This window comes from Puma concolor, chromosome E4 (genome assembly GCF_028749965.1).
Source record: "Puma concolor isolate L17-30 chromosome E4, mPumCon1.1.hap2, whole genome shotgun sequence".
Classification (NCBI taxonomy): domain Eukaryota; kingdom Metazoa; phylum Chordata; class Mammalia; order Carnivora; family Felidae; genus Puma; species Puma concolor.
Genome location: NC_141683.1, coordinates 24,559,501 through 24,585,215, shown reverse-complemented (window position 1 = coordinate 24,585,215; position 25,715 = coordinate 24,559,501). Strand labels below are relative to the sequence as shown.

The 25,715-nt window shown below is 33.7% G+C and overlaps 1 protein-coding gene across 12 annotated transcripts in view; it reads left to right on the top strand.

The window, feature by feature from the left end:
• KCNT2 (potassium sodium-activated channel subfamily T member 2) overlaps positions 1 to 25,715 on the top strand; it is a 364,649-nt gene that overhangs the window by 206,932 nt on the left and 132,002 nt on the right. For all 12 annotated transcript variants that reach the window (XR_015245793.1, XM_086693290.1, XM_086693289.1 and 9 more), the window contains one exon: positions 20,351 to 20,459. Coding sequence is in view for 11 of the 12 variants with exons in the window: in XM_086693290.1 (XP_086549416.1) it covers positions 20,351 to 20,459 (109 nt within the window). In the remaining variant the exon portion in view is untranslated. The remainder of the gene's footprint in view (positions 1 to 20,350; positions 20,460 to 25,715) is intronic.

Sequence of the window (25,715 nt, the reverse complement as noted above, 5' to 3'; positions counted from 1 at the left end):
AAATTGCCATTATTTATATAAGATTATATAATATATAATTATACATATATTCCACTAAGAAAAAGGGGATCTTATACATTTATATGATTTCCAAAATTAAATCTCTGCCTCAGTATTCACTATGAGCTTCAGTCTTGTATCTCCAGCTGTACAGTCAGTATCTCCCATTAGGTTTCTAACAGTTGTCTCAAAATTAAGATATCTAGAAATATTTATTGATTCTTCCTGACTTGAAATCTGTTTCTGTCTCTTTCTTCCCCAAAACCTATGAGTCATCCTTCCATTGTTTGCATTCAATCCATCAAGTCCTACAGGGCAGACTCCCTGAGTATCCCAGGCTTATCCACTGACACCACACTAGGTCATGTCATGATCATGGCTGTGTCAGAACACTCCACTTTTCTTCTTTCCTGGGTGTCCACGATTTCTGCCTATAAGCTTACTGGTGCTCTTCATATTCCTCAGCACATTTGCAATAGCAATCACTGTTTGTGTGTTATGGTAGGCAGCTATACCTTTGTACCTCTAACGTCAACCTAAACTCACTAGTTTCCTTTTTCCAGTGTATCAATGCCAACATTCTTTTACAATATCATTATTTTTAAAAGATTCTTCCTGGTGGATTATTTTTGTCAACCTCTGGAGAACAAGAGTCAAATGGTACTATAGCTTTGGTTGTGTTAAATCTCTTTTCCAGTGAGAAATATTTTTTATCAATACACTTCTTTTTTAAGAAGTGGCAGTTGGTACTGAAACATAGGAAGAAGTAATGGCACTGTTCCATAGCTATGACTAATATAAAAATGTGGTTTTGTAACATCTTGTATTCTTTGTCAGCTTCTTGTAGGACTAGCAATTCTAGTAGAGTGCCTCCAAGGTCATATATGTGATCTGAAATCACCTAGAAAAAAGGACTCCACATTATTAAGCCCTTCACAGATTTTCTCCTCCGTGGCAAAACCATGATGAAAAAGGAAAACATTATAATAGTTCAGCTTTCGGACATGTTTCTGTAGATTTTAATCAGAATAAAACCAAGCCCATATCTCTTTCTTCACTCTGTATTGCAAAAATCATTAAAAAAGAAAACATGAAACAAGACAAACATAAGAAAAAAATGTGGTATACTAGGAAAAGAACTGCTTTATTGAAAATCCTTGAATGAACTTAAAGAATAAACTATGCTGTCCAATTATTTGAATCTAAAAGAAGTTTGCTATTTGTCTCCTAGTCAGATGAAATTACTCAGAAAATCAGTGGGAGGTGAATTCCTGTTATATGAGTAAATTCATTGCTAAATTTACGCTGCCTCTATCTTCACCCCCCAAATAAAGGGTTATGTCACCTGTGAGTGAATATTCAATTCCCTTTCTTTTGTCAACAAACTTTCAACATTCTGGGTCCTTGAAAATTTTCTACGTCATTTTAACAGAATGTAAGAAGACCTAAAAATTAAATTGGTAAATTTTCACCTATAGATAGGCGTGAGGAATGTTAATAAATTTGTAGGAGTAGAAAATGTAAAAGAGTAAAGAACATAAAAATCAATTTGTAGGTTGTGAATTTTCTATAAATTTTATTTTCCATGCTTTGACTATGATATTTCATAAGAGAATTTGAGTTAAAGTACATGAATGAAAGGAAGAATTGTACCTCAAGAGTAAAGTGTTGACTGAATGAAATTCTCTCTACTTCACAGCTTAAACATGCCTAGAAGAATGATTCATTATACTAGAACAGTAGGAGTTGGTTCTGGGAATTAAAAAAAAAAAGATTTCAATTGCAATACAAGTTAAAAGTATAGACAAAAATATTTTTAACAATACCATTGACAATATTGTAGAAACTTATATCTTTCTTATAGTAGGTAGTTGCTATCATTATAAAAGCAATATTGTTTACAGTATGCACATATGTGCACATGTCTGTGCCCACACAAACACAGATCTTGGAGAAATAATTTGACTAAAAACTGAAGGTCTTACCTCAATTTCGTCACCATTAATTTTTTTGCTGAAACACCAGACATTCCAATGCCTCACTTTTTTCTACCCAAAAAAGAGAGTAGAAAAATATTTCCAAGTAATATAAATATTGGAAATTATCTCAGCTGTTTCTAAATAACATATGTAAGTGCAATGCTTGACTTTCACCAAATGGTAAGGTGTGAGTTTTTCATGCTGAATAATTTCTTCATTTCCCATAAAACACCCACATAGATATCATTTTAAATTTCATTCTTACAACCTTCTTAAGAACATAATGCTTTGAATTCCTATTTTTTTCAAAAGATAAGTTACCACAATTTTTAAAATTCTTCATTTTCAGGTGGAAATATTTTTTCTTTGATTTTGTATTATGATACAGATTATCAGAAGCCACTTAACCTAAGGTCTGTTCAAAACCAGCACAATTTGGAGAGTCTTTAAATTTTTTTCTTTCCTCACTATTTTTTACTTTGCAAAAAATCAAACATATACAGTTTAAAATTATACAATGAAAACCTGTATTCCCTCCATTTACATTCAGCAATTAACATTTTCCCACATTTGCTTAATCTTCTCTTCCTACTGACACACACTCACACACATACACACACACAGATACGCACACAGATATGCACGTATTTTTAACTTCAGCATGCTTTTCCTAAGAATGACATTCTGCCGTGTACCCACAATAACATTTTTACCTCTGAGAAGATTAAATAATTTCATGGATCTGGTTCATGTTTAAATGTTGTCAGTTGTTCCCCAAATATCTTTTATAAGTGTATGGTACTATTCAGTATTAAATCAATATTCCATTTTTTTATTGCATTTGCTTTTTAATTTTTTATTGAAATAATTAAATTTGGAAGATTAGTATATACAGTATGGAGCATTCCCATATACCCTTCATATCACACAGCTTCCTGGGATGTTAATTTCTTATATAATCATGGTCCATTTACTCAAAGCTAAAAAATTAACATTGGTGTAAATTATTCCTTAAGTGAAATATTTTCTAGTATTTCATTCCTCTTAACAAAAATATCGGTAACTTATTTGCTTTACTTTTTTATAGTTTCTAAGATTTTAATTTGTGGGTCTATTAAATAACCAAACCAACTTTCCTGTTTGTTCTCTTTGACACTTGATTAAATTGCCATTGAACATTATGTATTTCAAGCCATTTTCTTGTGGGGAACTTAAAATTAAATGAACTTGAAGCATCTTTATATTTTTCTCCATTAATTTTCTTATAGTCTTATATTTCTCCAAGACTCAATTTCATGGTTCTGAAAGCCAGAGTAGCATATTTCTTCTTCTGTCTTTGGAAAGTGCCAGGCATTTTTTATCATATCCTAGATCTATGATTTTCAGTCTGTAATGTAGTTTCTTAATAACAATGATTTATAAAGAATAACAGGTATATCATCTTGCACCCACATTTACTCATTCAAACAATGTTATTAAGTCCTACTGTGAACAATTTGTTATTCTAGGTACTAGTAGTATGATGATAAATCAGATGGACTAGCTGTCTATTCCAATGGCCGGTTTTCTCATTTTCTTTACCTTTCACCCTTTTTATCAAGAATGAGCCAGTGTACTTTTACATTTTGCCCGAGAATACTACTCTAACAGAGCCTGTTCTTTCCACATAGAGCTTCAACTATGACCTTATGATCCTCCTCTCCTGCCCTTGCCACCCTCCATATATATCAAAACTCATGATTCCATTTCTGTTCTAGTCTTATCAGATTTTGCTCGATGAGATTAGTCAATCTGATAGACCTATTTTACGTAAAGTTTTTATAATTTAATATAATACCCTCATCTCTGGAGTAATTATGTTTGTATTGAAAAGTCTCTTAAAATAAGACTTTTAATCCCCAAAGAATGAAATCCTAATATAAAGATGATGGCAAATATTATCACAGGATATTTATCTAATGTTGCCTCAAAACATGTATGACAGCATGCTGTGCACACACAAGCATGTGTTTGGGGATGGGTGGAGAGAGACTGTGAATTAGCCTTTACTAAAGAATTGGAATGTTGAAGGAGATTAATGAAAGTTATTGTTGAAGGTATAACATTTTAACTAGATAATAAAGTAACTCCAGGGGACTTGTGGAGTGCAGTGGACAGGACACAAAGGGTCTCATAGGGGTGATTATTTAGAAAGCTATTAGAGTGTTCAGGTGAGAGAGACTGAGTGATTGAACCAGAGTAGTGATGATGGATGTGGAAAGTGAGAAAGATTCATGAATCATTTCAGATATATTCTGTGGACCAGATCATCACTTAACTATGGGAGCCAAAGATAGTGAGAAATCAGTTTATTTGATTTCTGCCACTCTCCTCTCTTTTTTGTATATCCTCCCGTTTAATATAAATTGTATTATAGCAGTTTATGAATTGATTTGTAGCTTGCTTCGATTTTCATTTAACTCCTGAGTAGGAGTTTCTTTTTTTTTTTTTTTAAAGATTTTATTTTTGAGTAAGTCTCTACACCTAATGTGGGGCTTGAACTTACAACCCCAAGATGAAGAATTGCGAGCTCTACTGACTGAGCCAGCTAGGTGCCTCTACCTAGAATAGGAGTTTCTTAAATGCTCTTCAGTGACATGCACAGTGCTCGACTCATAGTATCTTATTATTACTAGCATATAGGCTATATTATAAGATTTAAAAACTTAAAAGATCCATTAAGAATGTTCAGAAGTAGTACTATAACTCAGTAAAATACAAATATGCAATAATATATAAAATAGTAAAAAGGAAAAAAAATTGCAGTCTTCCCCCCCCCCCCCCCCCCCCCCCACCGTGTAGGGAAAAACCTGATTCTTCCCTACTGTGTTTTCTCCCTGGTGAGACTACTTCACTAATCACATAGGAACATTACTTCTGACTCTCTGGTTACCAAATATGTAGAGGTGTCTTCCCCACATCAAGCAGTTCTCTAGGATACCAGCTGAATGTCTTACAGTTCAACTCAAGTCTGACTCTACCCAGAGATAGCATCAGATCCCACACGGGAGGGCTCAGGGACTGCCCTTCCCCCACCCCTTTCAGAGGCCATTTGCATGTCCAGGTTGTCACCTGTGCTTCTGCTGACCAACATTTGGCTATAGGTTGCAAGTCCAGCACCCCCTTCTTGGGTTTGATTGATTTACTAGAGTGGCTCAAAGAACTCAGGGAAATATTTACTTACATTTACTAGTTTAATAAAGGGCATGGTAAAGGATACAGAAAACAACCAGATGAAAAGATTCATAGGGTAGAGGTCTGGGAGGGTCCCTTGTGCAGGAGTTTCTGTCTTTATGGAGTTGGGGCATGTCACCTTCCCAGTGTATGTATGTACCAACCTGAAAGTTCTCCTAACCCCCTACTGTTGGGATTTATGGATGCTTCCTCCTGTGGGCATGATCAATGATAACTCCATTTCCGGGCTGCCCCTATCCTCTCTCTGGAGGAGGGGGGAGGTGGAACTGAATCTTCTAATCTTCTAATCATGATTTGGTCTTTCTGGGGACCAGCCCCCATCTAGGAGTTATCCAGGAACTCATCCAAAGTTGCTTCATTAGAACAAAAGAGGCTCCTGGCATTCTTACCATTTCAGAATTTACAAGGGTTTTAGGAGACCTGTGTCAGGGAGTAAGTCAAAGACCAATATTAGAACAAAAGAAACTCCTAGGGCTCTTATCACCCAAGAAATACAGCATTTCAGAAGCTCTGTTCCAGGAACTGTAGACAGATATCTATCTATTTATCTATCTATCTATCTATCTATCTATCTATCTATCTATCTATCTATCATCTGTCTATCATCTATCATCTGTCTGTCTATCTATCTATCATCTATCTATATGTATATATCTGACATATATATGTCTTTCAGATATGAAAGTAATGTTTCATCATATTATAGTAAAAAAAGTTGTGGAGGAGAAGAGTGAATTAGAGTAAGAGCATCAGAAATATAAACAGATTCCTGTAATTTTTTCTGCATCATTTCATTTTTTTCCTTGAGCAGCATTTCATATTAAAATGTGTGTTCTTAGAATGCCGTGCTAGAGGTAATTTTAGGAATTGCCTGATGGGGAGCACAGGTATGAGTTTATTTGTTTAAGTAGTAAAAGGATGTATAGATAGAAATCCAGAAAGGATAGAGACATCACTAACATCTGTTTACACAGTTACATGAAGGTTTCATAAGGAAGTAGAATGAATTGCATACAACATTTAAGTAGAAGGACATTTATTAAATTTTATTGTAAGGATAAATGTAGAAGGAAACAACAATGTCTAGCCATATGAGAATAGATACACAAGATACATGGATGTGGTGTGTATATGTATTTTCCAACCAAAAGTCATTATTAGATTATATTAAAATGAGAGGCAATACAAATGAAATAAGTAAGATATGGAATTACTTAAAGTAAGGTAACAATTTTATTAATATAATTCATGTATAATGAATTGTATTTCATTTTTATATAGAAACATATTATTAGCTAGAAGGTGATTTTGCTGATAATGTTGTTTTTTAATTTGTTTATAGATTTTATATTTTTACATTTTTTTCACACAAGGTCCAAATTATTAAGTATAATTAATGCCATGAAAATATTTATAAATCGTTATATCTAAGCAGGGAACATGTTATTCACTTAATTACAGCTATAAAAGTTATGTTTGTATAGACTATAATAATTTGTTAATGTGAACTAAAATATCATTATTAGGTAGGTAAAAGATAATGTATATAAATTTATGAATCTGTGAAATCAGCATATTGTTATATTTTATAACCCATGACAAATGCCATGTAATATTTTAATATAATAATAACTTTCATTGGTGCCAAGTTCTCATTTAAGCCATCAAGCTATTCTGTAGCCCTATATTCATAGAGACAAAAACTGATGATCAGTCAGTACCTACTTCCTTCTTGAGAATGTTAACTTAGCTTCCAATGAAGGATGAAAAATAAGCAAAATTAAAAAGTGATAGCTGTTTTTAAAAATCACCAAGGTGAATGTCATGAGCTTAGATAAGTTATTTCCAACAATTTTTGGAAGTTTATGTGTTTGAAAATAAGAAAAAGAAATGTGTGATCTGTTGAAATTGTAGATTAGTAATTTTGATGAATTAGCTCCTCCTTGGATTGTGTATTCAATATTCTTTGTTTTTCAGCGTACTAAGACTCACTTTTGTCAAGAACTAAAATAATAAGTAAATAAATAAAATAATACATCCTCAGTTACCATAAGAGAAGTTTTCCTGGACGTGGGCGATAAGCTTAAGATGATTATCTAGTGTAATTTCTAAGGTGAATAGTATGTGTCCTTTTATGATTTTTAATATGCAGTGCCAATTTGCTCTTCAGAAATGTATAACTTACTTTTGCAAAAGTAAGCAATATTCTTTTTAACTCTTGCCCCTTGGGCAAAGGAAAAATAATATTAAGAGTTCTCTTATTATTATTATAGTTACACTAATATTGGCAGCCAACATTTATATAATGCTTATTATGTGCAAGGACTACTGTTCTAAAACACTTTTTGTAGATGAAGTCAATTAGTTTTCATCACAACCTTATATTATAAAGTAATATGTTAGTTATCTATTGCTGTGTAACAAGCACAAAATTCTGTGGTATAAACAATAAACATTTATTATTTCACATTTTCTGTGGGTCAAGAATTTGAGAGAAGTAATAATCAGGGTATTTATGATGTTGCAATGAAGATGTCAGTTGGAACTACAGTTACTGAAGGCTGCACCTACACTGGGAGATCTGTTTCCGGTGTGGTTCACTCTTTACTCACAAGTGCCAGTACTCACTTACTGGCAAGTTAGTGCTGGCTGTTGCAGGAGGCCTCAGTTCTTTACTTCTTGGACTTTTTCTTGGGGCTACTTGAGTGTCCTTACGATGTGGCAGCTGACTTCTCCCAGAAAACATTGACCTAAAAGGCAGCAAGGCAGAAGCCACAATATCTTTCATGACATAGCTCTGGCTGTCCCACACTGTTATTTCCACAATATCCTACTGGTTACACAGATCAGCCCTATTCTGTGAATACCAGGATGGGAGAACCACTAGTGGCTGTCCAGGAGGCTTGCTACCATAAGTAGATTTTATTGGTATAGTTCACTCTCGAACAACACGAATTTGAGCTGCACGGGTCCACTTATATGTGTATTTTTTTGTCCAATAAATACAGGACAGTACTATAATTATATTTTCCTTATCATTTTCTCAATAACATTTTCTTTTCTCTAGCTTACTTTATTATACGAATACAGTATATAATACGTATATTATACAATTTCTGTGTTAATCCACTGGATGCTATTGGTAAGGCTTCTAGTCAATGGTAGACTATTGGTAGTTAAGTTTTAGGGTAGTCAGATATTACACGTGGATTTTCCATTTATGCAGAGGTTGGTGCACCTAACCCTCATGTTGTTAAAGGAACAGTAGTATTCTTGTTTTACAGATGAGGAAATTGAGACACAAAGATATTAAGTAAAGTGCTGATGAAGCCATACTAAGTGGTGGAACTAAGCCTTTAATCCATGTTCTCTGTCTCCAAAATGTGTGCTATTAAGAGATATGTGATATTGCTGTTAATAGTTCATTTTAATTTTCAATTATTGATTACTGACAGAGCTGTTCATTCACATGTATCTATTGTCCATTTAATTTGTGTGTTCATTCATATGTAAAATATAGCCCCGAACTCTTACTTTCTATAGAGGTGACTATTTTTCTTAGTGAATTATAGAGGTTTTTCATACTCTTAAGTTATGAACACTTTGATTTTTTTAAAATTGCATTGTTTTTTTCAGTTTTCAAGTTGTCTTTGGATTATGTTTATGGTGCTTTTTTTTTTTAATTTTTTTTTTCAACGTTTATTTATTTTTGGGACAGAGAGAGACAGAGCATGAACGGGGGAGGGGCAGAGAGAGAGGGAGACACAGAATCGGAAACAGGCTCCAGGCTCTGAGCCATCAGCCCAGAGCCTGACACGGGGCTCGAACTCACGGACCGCGAGATCGTGACCTGGCTGAAGTCGGACGCTTAACCGACTGCGCCACCCAGGCGCCCCTATGGTGCTTTTAACTAACAAAAGTTTTATCTCTTTTTGGCACTTTTGTGATTTTTGCCTCTAGATTGTCCATAGATTCATCATTTAATAGTTCAAATCAGTGTACTTTCCAGAAGTTACTTCCTTTTAGACAGAATTTGTAGCAACCTCTAGGATTGTCCCTTAAGGTCAAAAAGAGTGTGTGGAGAGTGAATGACTAAAATGTCCAATTTACTTTATTTCTTGGAATCCGTTGATATGAATATTATATTGAAGAATTGTGGGGGCTGTTTGGTGGAATTTTGGTGATATTGTGGCCAAGTAGGGAAGGACTCAGCTAGACAAAACATTTGGCTCAATTACCCATGAAATCAACCTCACTTTTGCATTGAGGAATTCCTTTTAAGTTACATATGCCCCCAGTAAAACTCAAATTTCAATCTTCTTTTGTCCTTTACTTTTACTTTTAGATTGTTAGATGACCATCTAGTTGACAGTAGCAACTATCTATCTACTATCTATCTATCTATCTATCTATCTATCTATCTATCTATCTATCATCTATCTATCATCTCTCCCCCCATATCTATCATCTATCTCTCTATCTAATCTATCACCTATCATCTATCTCTCTATCTTATCTATCTATCTATCTATCTATCTATCTATCTATCTATCTATCGTCTCTCTCTCTCCCCCCTCATATCTATCATCTATCTCTCTAATCTATCACCTATCATCTATCTAATCTATCTATCTATCTATCTATCTATCTATCTATCTATCTCCTATCTATCATCTATCTATCTTCTATATATCATCTACCTATCTATCATTTGTCATTTGATAAAAACATTTTGGAGGAAAAGGGAAAGATTTGGTTATTATGGGAGACTGCCAAAAGGCGGGCAATAGCCAATAAGTATGTATTAAATGCCTAATATAAGTGATGAAGTGAGAGCTTCTTCTGAAATTTTGTCCAGAGTAATGACACTAGCAAAAACAGCTGTCACAGATTACACATGACAACTATAAATATGGCTATGGGTTGTCATTTGCCTGGGAGGATCAGATAAATCATAGCATCTTCTTGTATTGTTAAAGGAAAGGTGTACACTCATATAAGCTCATATTTCCATTTATTCTCCATTTTTCTAAAACAAAAATATCTACTTGGTATAGAAATTTATAATTTACTGCATGGTGTCCTATGTTAGTTCAATCTGAAATTTATATTTTTATAAGGTAGATGTAAATAACTATACTTATTTGTCTAATATGTTACTAAGCATAGTTGCCTAAGACTACATGCTTAAAGGCATGGGATTCAGACTTGTATTTTGTGACTCCAAATCTAATGATCTTTAAATAGAGTACAGGACAACATTTGTAACATTTTTCTACTTTATCATGCACTTTTACAAGTGCTAAGATATTATATTTAATCTTCATAGAATTTAATCTTGATTCAGAAGATCCATTTTCCATTTAATTGGCAAGAATTCCTTGAGAGAGTGAAAGAGGTATGTAATGGAGTGTTTACCTGGACTTGACATCATCGCAAATACTTCCAGTCTTATTTACACAATTCAAATCTCACAATAGCCAGCCTCAATCTTCTGTGTTTCAATTTTGCTTATTCAACCATCCATTACTATCTAAACACACTCCTTCTGCCTCATTATGACTTTTAGTGCAGTGCTATTCAAAGTGTAGTCCAATGACAAGTTTTAGTCTACAGACTTTTGCTGGGCTACAAGTACATCAATTGAGAGTAAGCATTTAGAAACTTTGATAGCAATTTGACATCACTGTGACATCCAAGGGCATAATCAATGAGTTATCTCTTTGGAAAGTGAATAGACTCACATCAGAATCATAGGTGAGTGACACATGGCATGAGTTCTATATCAGCCATGCACAATAGACATGGATGGTGTCTGCAATGGGTTGGAAATGAAGAAGAAAAAAAATACTGGTTCTTCATCACAAATAGCTGAGGAGCATTGTTCTAATGCATCATCAATCTGGATTCTTCATGGGCCTCTCTTTCCTTTCTTCTCTTCTGCCCTCTTTAAACAACCTGAGCTCTGTGGGCTGTCATTTCAACCAAACTCATATCACTATAGTAATTTCCTTTATTTTTGAAAAGAAAGCATACACACAACAAGATCCTACATGGGTGGATCCTTTTTTTCCTGCTCCTTGGCTGAGCACCTCTGGGGAAAAAAAAAATCCCTTAGAGGGTCAGATTTGTGTCCTTGTAAACTCATTTGGGCAGCTCAGAAGCCATCTTAACAGAGTGGAATTTTTTCTTATCAAAACACTCTTTTGCTCTTGCAGTTACAATTTCAAACTTTTTCTCATTTTTCCTAGTTTTCTGGAAACAATAAGTGAAAATTTCCTCAAGTTTTTGCTACCATATCTTCCAAATGTTACTTCATTTTCACTTATTACTCCCTGCTTTCCTTCTATTACAATACACTTCCCTTTAATCTGTATGCTGGATCTCATTGTCTCATAGTCTGTCAGCAACCTTGTAATATTTTCTCTCCTTAATCCTTAGACCTTTCTCTTTTTTTGTTAATTTAGTTTCCACAAAAGTTTATTCTCCTACCTCTGATTTTATTTTTAAGAAAATTACCTCTGTCCACTTTCTTCACCATTCAACTAACTTATTCTTAATTTACCCTTAAAATCTTAGTTTATTTTTTAAATTCTTTAAAGTTTATTTATTTGTTATTTTTGAGAGAGAGTCAGCAGGGGAGAGGAGGGGAGAGAGGGAAAGAGAGAGAATCTGAAGTAGACCGCACTCTATCAGTGCAAAGCCCCATGGTGGGGCTTGAACTCACAAACGGTGAGATCATGACCTGAGCTGAAAGCAAGAGTTGGATGCCCCAAAATCTTAGTTTAAACATCACTTCCTTGGGGATGCTTTTGTTGATTTGCCCCAGGACAGGAAAGGTGTCCTTTTGTATCCCCTTATAGCACCTGCATGCATGCATTCATTCATTCATTCATTCATTTATTGTAACAGTTATCACAGTATAAAGGTATATTTGCTACTAATGAATATAGAGATCTTTCAAAATCCCTTTGTATCAGTGACTCAAATCATTTTAGTCCAGCTGTGATTTTAGTGTGTGTAATTACGAAGTGGTGAAATTGTTTTCAAGGTCAAATTTGACTTCATTCCTTCCAAACTCCTTCATGAAATGGTGGGTTTCGAGGAACATAGTGGTTGTATGTTTTTCAGTCATCAGTTTAATTTAGTGGCTGTTTGAGCCATTTGTCCCTCTGATAGCAAGCAGCAATATTTAATGTGAGTTCAGGAGAAGGAAAAACCACTTGAATATATCACTTATTTTAATGTGTTTGGTAAATGAATTTTAAAGTTGTATAATTATTGTGGAGTTTTCATAGGTAGTTTGAATTTAAATTAATAATGAGTTTAGGCAAGTTATTTTACCTCTGAACATCTGATTCCTTATCTGAAAATGGTTTAACACAATATACATTATAGAGCTTTTGTGAGGTTTAGTAAAATATATACACATACACACATATATAAACACATACATATGTACATAAAAACTGAAATGCTGGTTGGTATTGTTATTACTATTAAGATGATTAAATGACTATATCATTAACCCTCATGACATCAATAACTATCATGAGCTAGTGAGGAAAGAATACTTTTGGCTAGAACATAAAGAAATAAGGATTCTGAGGACAATAATTTTTCAAAAATGATTAACTTCTGTTTTCTGACATGTGTAAAAGAAAGAGAGGTTAATAGAATTAAACTTTTGCACTAGAGTACAGGAAACTTGATTCTCCTTTCGAGCATTTAATTAGTATGATACTTTAAAATTGCAGCATTGGAATAATGCAGGGATTCAAGCAATAAGAAAATCAGGCAAGCTTTTTATACTCTTTATTACTGAGGTGAAATAAATCTGTTTTATAGAATATTGCCAATCTCAGATGGAGTTGAATCCTATATATTTAATATGCATTCTTATATTTAGATCTTGTAAAACTAAATGACTTTTAAAGGTTTACTTAAATCTATTCTTAGCCAGTTAGTGGTTGCATGGCTCACAATCCTGGAATTGGCAAAAGTCTCTGATGTGTGCTCATGCATGTGTGTACATATATATGTGCACACACACACACATTCATCAATTGGTTATTTTATTGATTAAAGTGACAAAAATCAAAATAAAGCTCAATTGTTAGAGATTATCCATTCTCTTCTAAGAAGAAAAAGCAATTTTCATAGCAATCGACCCACTCATGCTTATAAACAGTATAATAAGCAAAGGATATGTGAGAGTTTTTTATAACACAATTTGTTCAGTCCATGCAATAAACTTTTCCCCTTAAAATAAAAGCAAATAACATTCATTTTTTCAAGTTTATCCTGTTTTGTGTTTCTGTTTAAAAGCTCTTTTCCAAAGGATATTTGATTTCTGTAAATCACAACCCTGCCTTGGTTTAGTGCACTTTCCAATGTTGTTACTGCTTTCCAAAGACCTGTTACCTAGCAACTGCATGGAAGAAGCTTCTAGTATTTTAAATCATACAAGAGCTCAGAAAATACTGAGGCAGACTTTTAAAAAAAGATTCTGACTTGTTAAAATGTAATTAACAATTTTATTTGCCATAAAGTAAAAGGGACTTGAAAATAGATTTGCTTCATATGTATCTATTAATTTGTATATTTAATTATAATGGCTTATCTAAAAGCCTTTGAATTTTTTAAAATAATAAACATCACAATAAAAAAGAAACCAAACATTTCACATAATCTTATTTTAAAAATGATAGTCCTTGAAAACTTTCCCACTCCTTGAGGTAGTTAGTATTAACAGTTTGGTTCCTGTTCTTACAATTTTTTGTGTTTATTCAGACATATATGTGAACATATGAACATATATGCAGAAGTCAGCATTTTTATAAGACTAGGATCATGTTTTAATTCTATAACAATAAATTTATGTTATATTGTTTGGCTACTTAAATTTTTTAAATATATTATTGGCATTATTTCAAGACAGTTTATTGAAATCTTTGTTTTTAATATGCACGATTGCAATGATACATAGTACTTGTTTAGAATTTAGATCAGCATTTCATAGTCATTGTTTACTTTTCTTCTCAGAAAATATGAGGGGTGCCTGAGTGGTTCATTCAGTTAAGTGTCCAATTCTTGGTTTCAGCTCAGGTCATGATTTCGCAGTTTGTGGGTTCGAGCCCCATGTCAGGCTCTGCGCTGGCAGTGCTCAATCTGCTTGGGATTCTCCCTCTTTACCTCTCTCTCCATCCTGCCTGTGCTCTCTCTCTCTCTCTCTCTCTCTTTCTCTCTCAAAATAAATAAATGAACTTAAAAACAATTCTATGAGGCATATTCTATTATTATTCACATTTAAAAATAAAGCAGATTAGGCTCAGAGGGATCAGTGTTTGCCCATGGCTTGGCCCACTTAGTGGTGGTGACACCACTTGATCTCATGTGCTTATGCTTTAACAGCAAGCCACGGACAAGAAAGATCTAAAGTAAATACACAGAAACTTCAAAAGGTTGAGAATATATGAGATGCACATAATTTTGAAAGAGGAAATGCTTTCTTCAGCAAGGGAGGGAAACGAGAAGCCATAAAGAAAAATGGACAGATTTTATCATTGCTAAGGAGTTATCTCTGTCTACATAATCAAAACTGGGCTTTTGCCATATACGTGGTCTCACCAACAAGAAGGAAGGAGTTTAGGAAAAGTGGTTTTGCCCACAAAAAAACAATACAGAATTTGGACAAACTTAGTCATGTGACCATATCTAACGAATGGGAAGCTGGACAGTGTAATTTTTACCTGGGCAGCCATGCACCCAGCTAAAATTTGGGGATGAGTGAGAGGAAATAAGAACTTCTATTACTGAAAGGAAGAAGGAGAGAATGAATATGGGTGACAGCAGTTGCAGCCACAGTTCAAATCCTTATTCATCTAAGCATTTGTGTACGATATTTCCCTTTACATTAAGATACTCATCCATTAACACGCACACGAATAAATTAGTTAGCTGCCTCCACCCCAATCCCATATGAATATAAAATAGTGAAACAAGATAATTGTAATAAAATATTGGTGTTTGGAAAAAAGAACCAGAGACACACAACAGTTATTGGCCCATAGCAATGATGAAATCCTGTGGGACATGAATGGCAGAGACCTTGCAGTAAATTCCTTATCATATACTCATTCTGCTCTTATAGAATAACTCTTTTGTCTATTCATAACCATGTCTCCTTGTGCACTATTCTATTCTCTGTGGCCTTAGAGGAAGTTCAAATTGGAGCAGATTTCTTTCATTCCTTTCCCTGTGTCAGTAATTGTTTTCAAAGTTCTTCTCCAAGAACTCTCTTAAACCTGCCTTATTTACTGGCTTTTGTTGTCCTGTTCATGTCTCCTTTTTGATTATAATGGCAGCTACTTTGGCATCACTTGAAACAATAAGTTTGAGTGAGAAGGCTGCACTTTAATCTGATTCTTGCCACAGGTCTGGCTTTATTGGTTTGGGAGAAATGTTAATGGAAGACGCTGGAATTGTATCATCTGCTATTTAGGGTGCAATTCACTTTTTGGTTCTGCAACTGTCCAGATTCTTGGACTCTTGATTTGGCTTTCTGGCTTTAAGCAAACAGTGCCCTACTTAAGAGAGCTTTATTCCTTTTTCTCTCTGCTTGCAAAGTGATCAGTTCTTACCTGAGGTCATCTTTCTATATGTGACTGAAGTCAGCAAAGTGCTACCACCACTCATCAGTGTTCTTATCCTTTCCAAACATGTTTCTAGACATGTTTCCATAGGTATGTTGTTTCTGCAGATAGAGTGGAAAATGGATAATAAGGAAAAATAGCACTTCTGTTACAGGCATAATTCTACCTTATACATTTCAGTAGTACTTAAATTTTATGTAACTTTGTCTTACATTTGTAATTATAAAATTATTTGATAAAAACTGTCAGTTTGTGACTTGAAATATCCCAAAAAGGAAATACTAGTAGCTGATAAAACAATTGAGCTGAAAAACGCTCATTCTCCATGTTCACTCTCATTCTTTTCTAAACTGCTTGGTCATAATATTCAACGATACTGGTAGCCATGAAAGTGATTCTCTCAATGCCCTAGACTTGTGTACCTATAATTTCCCTATTATATATGTTCTTGTTCACCATCCTAACTCAGCATCCACATCCGGAAACACACTCTACAGATCATGTTATTACCTGTTAATGTGACGCCCCCCCCCCCCCCCTTCTTTGACCGCTGCCACTTATCATTCCAGTTCACATCCTCTAATTGGGAACTCCAGCTAACTCTTCACTACACTGGGAATGACATTCATTGTTTCTACCAAATGTTTATTATTAGTTACAACTGCAGATCCTGCCTTCTGTTCTTAACCTGTATGAATTCCATAGCACACCATTATAATCCATTATTATAATTCATTCTCTGTTCATTGAACTTCTGTACATAAGTTAGACTTGTTTGTCAGAAGTTAACGGTGGTGAATTCTTTTTGACAGAAGACGGTGTTTACTTCCACGCATTTGAATGTGGCCAGAGGAAACAAAATAAACGAAAGACAATCTGCAGACTATTCCCACTTTACATTGATCATCCCTGATTTCTTAAACAACTATGCTGTATTTTCTTCTTTCACTTCCATCGTCTTACTGAATCATCATTTCCACCTATTCATCCCACCAAGAAAATAGAAACGTAAGAAGAAAAACAAAATTTTTGTAAACTTCCACCTACACATCTACCTACCTACCTGTATGTACACTCATATGACCTTCCTTCTTTCCTGTTATTATAGATGACCAATTTTAGCAACAATGAGACAGAGAAGGGTCATAAAAAGATGTTACAGTATGTTAGTAAGATTACCCAAATTCTGGCACTCTATGATGTCATTTTAAAGAATTTGAAATATATCCTATAAGTGTTAGGATTCAAGAATGGTCATTAAACCATTGGCTAATCAAACAACCCTATCCAGTCATTGGTGATAATGGAAAAGTTCTGTATTTGCAATGTCTGATACTGTAGGCAGTAGCCATAGATGTTATTGAGCAATTTATTGCTATTGAAATATGGCTAATAAGATGGAGAAACTGAACTTCTGTTTGTATTTTGTTCTAATTTATTTAAATTTACATACCCATATGTGGCAGTGGCAATTCTCATTGGACAGCACAGTTTTACAAGGGTAATAGGTGGAATGCTGAAGGGTTGGAAGACAAGAAGAGCAATTAAGAAGTTATTGTTGCATTTGTCTAGGTGAAAGATAATCAGTGTTTGAATAATGATTCAGGATCCCTTAGTGTAGTTCTAAAATCCAGAAAATATCAGGGGAAAAAAAAGCATTTCTGTTGTTAGTGAGATCTGACCTGACCTGAAATTATATGGTGGCAATTCCAACACTGAATTTTATTTTTTCCACTAGTATAGATGTTGACACATTTAACTGCAGAAATAATATTTTAAAGCATAGGTTGCTTCCTAGATGTATTACATTAGGTAAGGTAGATGAGGCACATTGCCTTTCTAAAATCTAAAAAATAATAATAAAATAAAATAATTCTAAGAGTGGGTATCTGGCCCTTAAGAATTATGGATAAGGATTGGAAGCCTGTAGCAAGTCAGGAGAATGGAATGGATAGAGACGGCTTTAGTGATATCAGTAAACCTTGGCTGTCGTATGACATTGGGAAGTGAGGGTCAAAGTAGCAGGAAAGAATCAGTTTCTCAGTTCAGGTTAGGGGACAGTGATTAGTATTTTAAAAATGTCTCAGAAGGAGTCATATATTTGAACTTAAGAGGAGAGGTCTAAAGATATATTCACTTCTGTTTTACAGAGTGGGCTTCAGTTTTCTGTAATTTATGCAAAAGAATATACCTAGTTGAATATTCTATCATATTTCCCTGTGTTGATCAGCCATATTGACTAAATCAATTTCTGTTTTATGAAAAGAATACTGACTTTTTCTTTTTATCTAACAAGGAATCCCATGATAATTATATATTAACTCATTTGTCTAAACAGTGGTTTTCAACCAATGGCATTTCAACCAGTGCCTCCTTTATACAGTAAATATTTTGTAACACTTCCTTTACTACCCTGGAATGAAATTCAGAGTAAATATACGTATCTATATGAACACATTTAAAATAATAAATATATTAATCATAATTTGAAGGAGAAACAAAGGGGAATAATAATGTATTTCAATACGTAAATGTGCAGGTATGAATACTCAAGAAAGCACAATGGAAAGGAGAGGTACTTGCACCATTAAGTATGTGTCAGCTACTGACATTGCTAATATTAGTAATTAAACATCTTAAATCTGTATAAATGACATACAATGCCAAACAGAATAAAATATATTTTCTCCTAATTTACACAGTATTTGTGTTCCTAGATAATTTAATATACAGTTTTGCCCCTTGAACAACATGGGTGTTGTTGCGCCAACCCCTTACTGCCCTCTCCCCTCCCCCGCCACATGCCTGGCCCTGCCCTGTACAGTCAACTTTTGATTCCTCCAAAACTTTAAGAGCCTACCATTGGCCAGAAGCCTTACCAATAACATAAATAGTTGATTAATGCATATTTTGTATGTTATGTGCATTATGTACTATATAATTACAATAAAGTAAGCTAGTGAAAAGAAAATGTTAAGAAAGTCATAGGTAAGAGAAAATACATTTATAGTATTGTACAATATTTACTGAAAAAAATTTGTGTAAGTGGACCTGTGCAATTCAAACCTGTATTGTTCAAGATCTATGTCTACTGAAACAGTTACAAACATACTCTGTATTTATGTGCAAAGTTATCTCCAGTAATGTGTGCTTTGCTGATGGGCTAATAGACACTGTAAAAGCAGTAAAGAAAAAAGAGAGAGGCAGAAACATTGTTAGCAGATGCTTGATTTTTCTTTTTTTTTTTGATGTTGAGTAAATCCTGAGATGTAACTGTAGCAATTTCTTCCATAAAATGTAAAAGAAAAAGTAAATAAATAAGGAAATGAAGGAAAAAGAAAAAAATAATGGGCTCTTTCATATGTTAACTCATGAAACCAGGAGTAAGTTTATTATTTATCTGTCCAGGGCATTTGCTGCACCATTTCCCAAGTAATTTTTTATGTTTCTTCATCAATGGTGTTGGGTATGTGTTCATTGTATAGATATCTGACTCATCTACAAATTCAACCTTCTGTTTCTTAATTTAGCTAAAACTATTTTCTAAGAATATTTATTATCTCAGAACTTTACACATTGTCTTTACTTCTAATGCCAGCTCTAATTGTTTACTTGGGAAGGGAAGGTTTTTTCCCTAAAGTAAACAATACCTTGTTCACTTCTCTCAAATATGACTTCTGTGGAAAATTGCATATCTGGCATCTGAGCCTTCCTCGCTCTATGAAAGTAAGGGACGTGGGCTGAGTACCACCCCCCCCCCCCCTTAACGTGGCCTGTACCCTCTCATGTACCACCATATTTGGCACTCTATTGTTTTTATGTAACTGAACTTCAATTGTTATTTTTTATGTTTCCTGATTGGACCCTATCATCTTTTGAGTTTATGACCGTAGGTCTTGAGGTCAAAGTACAATTAAACTTAAATTTATTTTAGCATTAATCTCTATTGCTTGATATTATAGTTGTTTTGATTGTACAAAATCTATTCCTATGTTATGTATATGTTATCTACCATGTCATTTAGTAATTCTGTGTGCTGTGTGACTATGAATTTGATAAATTGATAATGCTTTAAATCAATACTAATACATTTTTACCATAGAATTTTTATCAGAATTAAAGGAAACTTTATACAGTCCCAGATTTATTTTCCAGACTGTACCTCAAATCTATCTGCCTCTCATCTGCTTGTCCAGAAGAGGCATAGGAAAAGTAAGCATTTTGCCAAAGGCTGCCTATTTCACTAATGACAGAACTGGGGCTAGAATCCCCTTCCCTCTTGATCACTTAACTCATAATCTAGTACTCTCTCTTTTGAAACATTTTTTCCTGGGGGAAATTGCACACGTAAAAGCATCTCTAAGACAAGTGTCTTTGTGTTGAAACTTTTGTAATTTTATTTATTGTTTTATTTTAATATTATTTAAAAATACTACTATCCCAAGGTAAATTATTCTTATTTACCTATTTTATTTCAAACAGATCATGTTGTTTGTGAAGAAGAGTTTAAATACGCCATGTTAGCTTTAAACTGTATTTGCCCAGCAACATCTACACTTATTACACTTCTGGTTCATACCTCTAGAGGGCAGTAAGTATATTTTTTCTTTAAGATAATGCATTTTAAATTATAAAAAAAAAAAATAATATAAGTGTAGTTATGTGATTTAGAGGTACAGTAAGCCAAGATATACAGCTAGATATGTACTAACACTTGTATTTGTGTGAATTATCTTCATATGACAGACAGATGGATAGATACATAGATGGATAGACAGACATACAGACCTGTGAAGGGGAAGACCAAGACATAGAAAATTGACAGAGATTTGCTGTTTTTTTTTCTAATGAATCTTGAGATAATTTGTTTCATCTTAAATTCTAAGTGTCTACATCATTTGTTAAGTCTAGGATTAGGGCACTGTTTCTATTTTTGAGATACTTAGGAAATAAAATTTTTAGAAATGAGATGATGAGAATCATTAGTATGAGATCTGAAAGCTATTTTCTCTTCTATTCCTAAGGTAAGTTCTTATTTCAAAGCTATATGTACATAATTGACATCAAAATTAAATTTTTATAATTATTACAGAATAACAAAGTATTTGATAAAACTAACAAATGTAGTATAAAAGAAATCACTTTTTATATGCATTTTGAGGTAGATGATGGAGAGTCATATCATCAGACCAATTTGTTCTATGATAGAGTTTGTATTTGACTCAGATGATCAAGGAAAGTATAATCAGTGAGCACAGTCCCACTCTTATTTGAAGAGACAACGCTGCATTGCATTTCATACCTTTTCCTATTTTTTATTTGGTATTTTAGACAAAATGTTGATTTTATAGGAAAATTTTACTGTGGTGCTTGTGATTGTGATTATTTAAATTTAGTAAGTTAATTGATATTTAAGTGAAGTGCCAAGTCAAATAAATCAAGAAAAAAGGAAAATTCTTTTTTGGGATTTAATACCAGGTGGAGTAAGTTGCTAATTGGAAATAGCAAATGCCCTGCAATATGTCCAGGTAGATTTTACTCTCTTACCTCTAATTATGTCTCTGCTCTACTGAGATAGTAAGATTGTCCAAGGATTAATTTTCTTAAAGTTCGAAATGAAAATATTTCTATTCTGTGCATTTGCAAGCCTTTAATTTGTGCAGTGGAAAAGATGCAACAGGGTCATGAATGAATTGTTTTTCTTTGAAGAAAGTATGCAGCATTTTGATGAAATTAAACACTGAAAATTATTTTAACACCAATGAATGGAACATTCACAGAACTCATCACATGGGCTCATTATTTTGCCATACCCTTTTTGTCATAGAATCATACAACTTTAGAACTGAATATCTAGTCTCACTTTATCGTTGTAGAAAGGATAAAATGTGCCCATCAACACTAACATACATCATTACTCATAGACTGGTTGAATTACGCTGTTCAAGTCACAATAAATAGTATTTATTGGCACATACACTATTGCCCTAGTGAACAAATGCACTTGATATAAGCTAAAAAAGAATTTTAGTGACCCTTAAAATAGGACTTTTCCCAATATACTTTAATGAATTTTGTCTTATTAAAAAAGAATGTTGTTGAAGACCTTGTTACCACATAATTAAGGATTGTCCATGAATAAAATTGACCAGCAAAATTATGTCACAATAAATGCGATAGTCCACCAGCATAATTTTCTTCATAGCAACTTTATTGAGACATAATTCACACGTCATAGAATTCAACTGTCTACAATGTACGATTTAATGTCTTAGTGTATTCACAGAATTGTGCAAACGTCACCGCTGTCTAACTCCTGAATCTTTTCATCACCCCATAAAGACATGTTCTATCTTTTAGTAGTCACTCACATTTTCCCACAACCCTTTCATCCCCACACAATCACTAGTCTACCCTGTCACCATAGGTTTTCCTATTGTGGACATTGCATATTGCATATAAATGGAATCATACAATATGTGCTTTTTTTTTGTTTGTTTGTTTTGTGTTGTGTTTTTGGACTGGCTTCTTTCACTTGACATAATGTTTTTAAGGTTCATCTGTGTTGTAATATGCATCAGTACTTCATTCCTTTGTACAACTGAATAATATTTCATTATTTGGATATATCATTTATTTTTTATTCATCAGCTGATGGATATTTGGGCTATTTCCAGCATTGTAAATAAAAATGTTTTTAACATGCATGAAAAGATTTTTATGTGGACATATACTTTCACTGCTTTTGTTTATACTGCAGAGTTACATGGTAACTCTGTTTAGGAACTGCCAGAATGTTTTCCCAGGAGACTAACATTTTGCATTCCCACCAGCGAGGTAGCAGGGGTCCAATTTTTTTTTTTTTTTCACAATCTCAGCAACACTTGTTATGGTCCAGTTTTTGATTATAACCATCCTAGTGGATGCAAAATAGTGTCTCACTATGGTTTTGATTTGAATTTCATTCATGGCTAATAACCTTGAACATTATTTCATCTGTTTATTGGACATTTGTATATCTTCTTTGAAGAAAAGCCTACTTAGGACCTTTGCCAATTTTTAAAAATTGGGTTATTTGGGGCGCCTGGGTGGCGCAGTCGGTTAAGCGTCCGACTTCAGCCAGGTCACGATCTCACGGTCCGTGAGTTCGAGCCCCGCGTTGGGCTCTGGGCTGATGGCTCAGAGCCTGGAGCCTGTTTCCGATTCTGTGTCTGCCTCTCTCTCTGCCCCTCCCCCGTTCATGCTCTGTCTCTCTCTGTCCCAAAAATAAATAAACATTGAAAAAAAAAAATTGGGTTATTTGTCTTTGATTATTGGGTAGTAAGAGCTTTTGTATTTTCTAAATTCAAGTACCTAAATCAGATATATACCATCACTTGAACATATATAATCATCCAAACAAATCACTCAGTTTAACATATCTAATATATTTTATTAAATGTATTGTTTGACCAAGTATGTGTATTGTCTTTTGTATTATGCATTAACTGAAGATATAGTCAAGATTCACCTATTAACAGAACATGTTTGAAATTTTGCCCTTAAGCATCAGCAGAAATTAGTTCAAATATACTGAATTCATAATAAGAGAACAGACTTGGGAGGTGAATTAAGTAGTATAATGGGGAAAATGTTGAATAGTCTAAGAAATGTTTCATGCAAGGATTATCAAACCCTTAATTGAAAACAAAGCTTACAATTAATGCTCAATTTCTCCACTTTAAAAAGGAGAGATTATGCTACTAAAACTTCATTTTATAATAAATGGTGATTTTGACTACAAATAGTTGATATTCACAAGCTGTTGTGTACTATATTAGTTGGTAAGAAGTGAAAAGAGAAATTTATACTTTAGGATCCAACAAGCTGAGAAGTAAATATAATATAAAACATGAAATGGTCTAATTTAAAAATATATCTTTAAATAAAGTGTTATATAGATTATAGTATTGAGAGAAAATAATAAATATGAATTCTGAAACTAATGAGATAAATCAAGAGTTGAGATCAAAGATCAGCTCTTTCATGACACACCTGCCTTAGTTCTGCCTTAGTTCACAGTGATAATGGAGTTCCTAATTCAGCTCTAGAGATAGACTCACCCACTCAAACACCTTTGTCCTCTTCTTAGTTCTCTTCTAGCCAGTGGAAATGGGGACAAAGATGGAAGTCACATATTAAGGATGAATTGCTTACCTCTGGACTTTTATGGAAAAGGAATATTAATTTAAAAAAATTCTATCTTATATTTTGGAGTCTCTACAGCAACTTAGCCAATACCCTGACTAATATAGCTCCCATGGCTATTAGCACTCTTAACGATCTTACATTCTTTCTTCTTGTATATTAATATATTCATTCCAGTTCTAGTTGATGTATAAGTCATAAAGTAACTTGTAGATGACTTCAAATAAGTGGTTTCATTTTATTCATTGAGAGTTTCCTCTGTATTTTGGCACTTCACTCTTTTCCCCCCTCAGTTCATTTGCATTTGAGTGTTCAGTGCAGTTGGCAGTGGTATTCCTTGTTCTTGATTAAGTTAACATTTTTATTTGTTCAGCAGTCTTACCAGGAAGATGAATGTAAGTTTATTCTTTGGACAGAAATTACTGTAGGCTGTTGGACATCGACCATGATGATTTTAAGCAAGGAAACACTGATATCAGGCCAGTTGATAGATATTCATCTGACCCATATTTCATCCTTGTCAAATTGAAATTTTTCTTTTCTTTTCAATTTATTTTCATTCAAATAATATTTCATTATTCCGTTGAAGAGGTTGAGTTTTTGGCCTCAGTGATAATCAATGGGAAAGAAAGAGAGAATCGCTAAGAAAAATACTGCAAAGTTAGAATTTACAGAACTTGGCTACTGAATAGATATGAATGTAGGAAAAGGGAAAGGAAAAGAAAAATCTCTAGACCTGTGTCTAGATGGTAGAGAACTATAAAACATGTGGTTTGATAGAAGAAAAAGGAGTTTAATATGAATATATTTGCCTCCTAAACATATATACACACATATTTACTTACATTTGTATGTTTACTTTTTAAAAATAATTAGGTTATATATCACAAGAACAAAAGATAAATCAAAGGATCTTATCTGAGGGTATATTGAATCATACAAATAACTGTGAAAGCCTAAGTTTTATATGTGAAATACAGTGAAGGTCATTGCATCCTATTAGAGGGGGAGCTAAAATGTGGTGATGCAAACTTGGCCCTATTAAAAAATATTGTTAAGTATATCCATAGTGTAGTTGCTAATTATTATTACTTCTTGATAGTTGGCCTTTTACCTGAATTTTAACATATTAACTATCAGTGAGCCAAACCCAAGCATGTTACTATTATAAAATATGTGGATCAGAAACTTCTCTCATTAAAGTGACAACTAAAACTGGACTTTCTGGGAACTGCATAGCCTAGTCACAACTAATATTCCCTCTGTTTGGTAGTGTTTATGCCGCAAATGGGGCTCATAAATTCAGGGAGGAAATGTGACAGAGATAAAAGATCCCCGGTTCTGGCAGCTTGAAACAGTTGACTCACTAACTGGGAGAGTTAAGTAACATGGAACCAATTACGTACTCCATTTAATTCTCAATCATTTTCTATGGAAAATTTGAGCTAATAATTTTCTCATCCATTACTTTATTCATTTATTTGACAGTTATTTATTGACTGCTTACTGTGTGACAGAACCATTCCAGGTGTTGTGGTTTCCACAAGGAAACCAACAGAAAAATTCCAGCTGTCATGAAGCTTTTATTCTACTTGAAGAGACACATAGTAAACAAAAATAAATAAGTTAAATATATAACCTCTCTTGGAAGGCAGTAGTG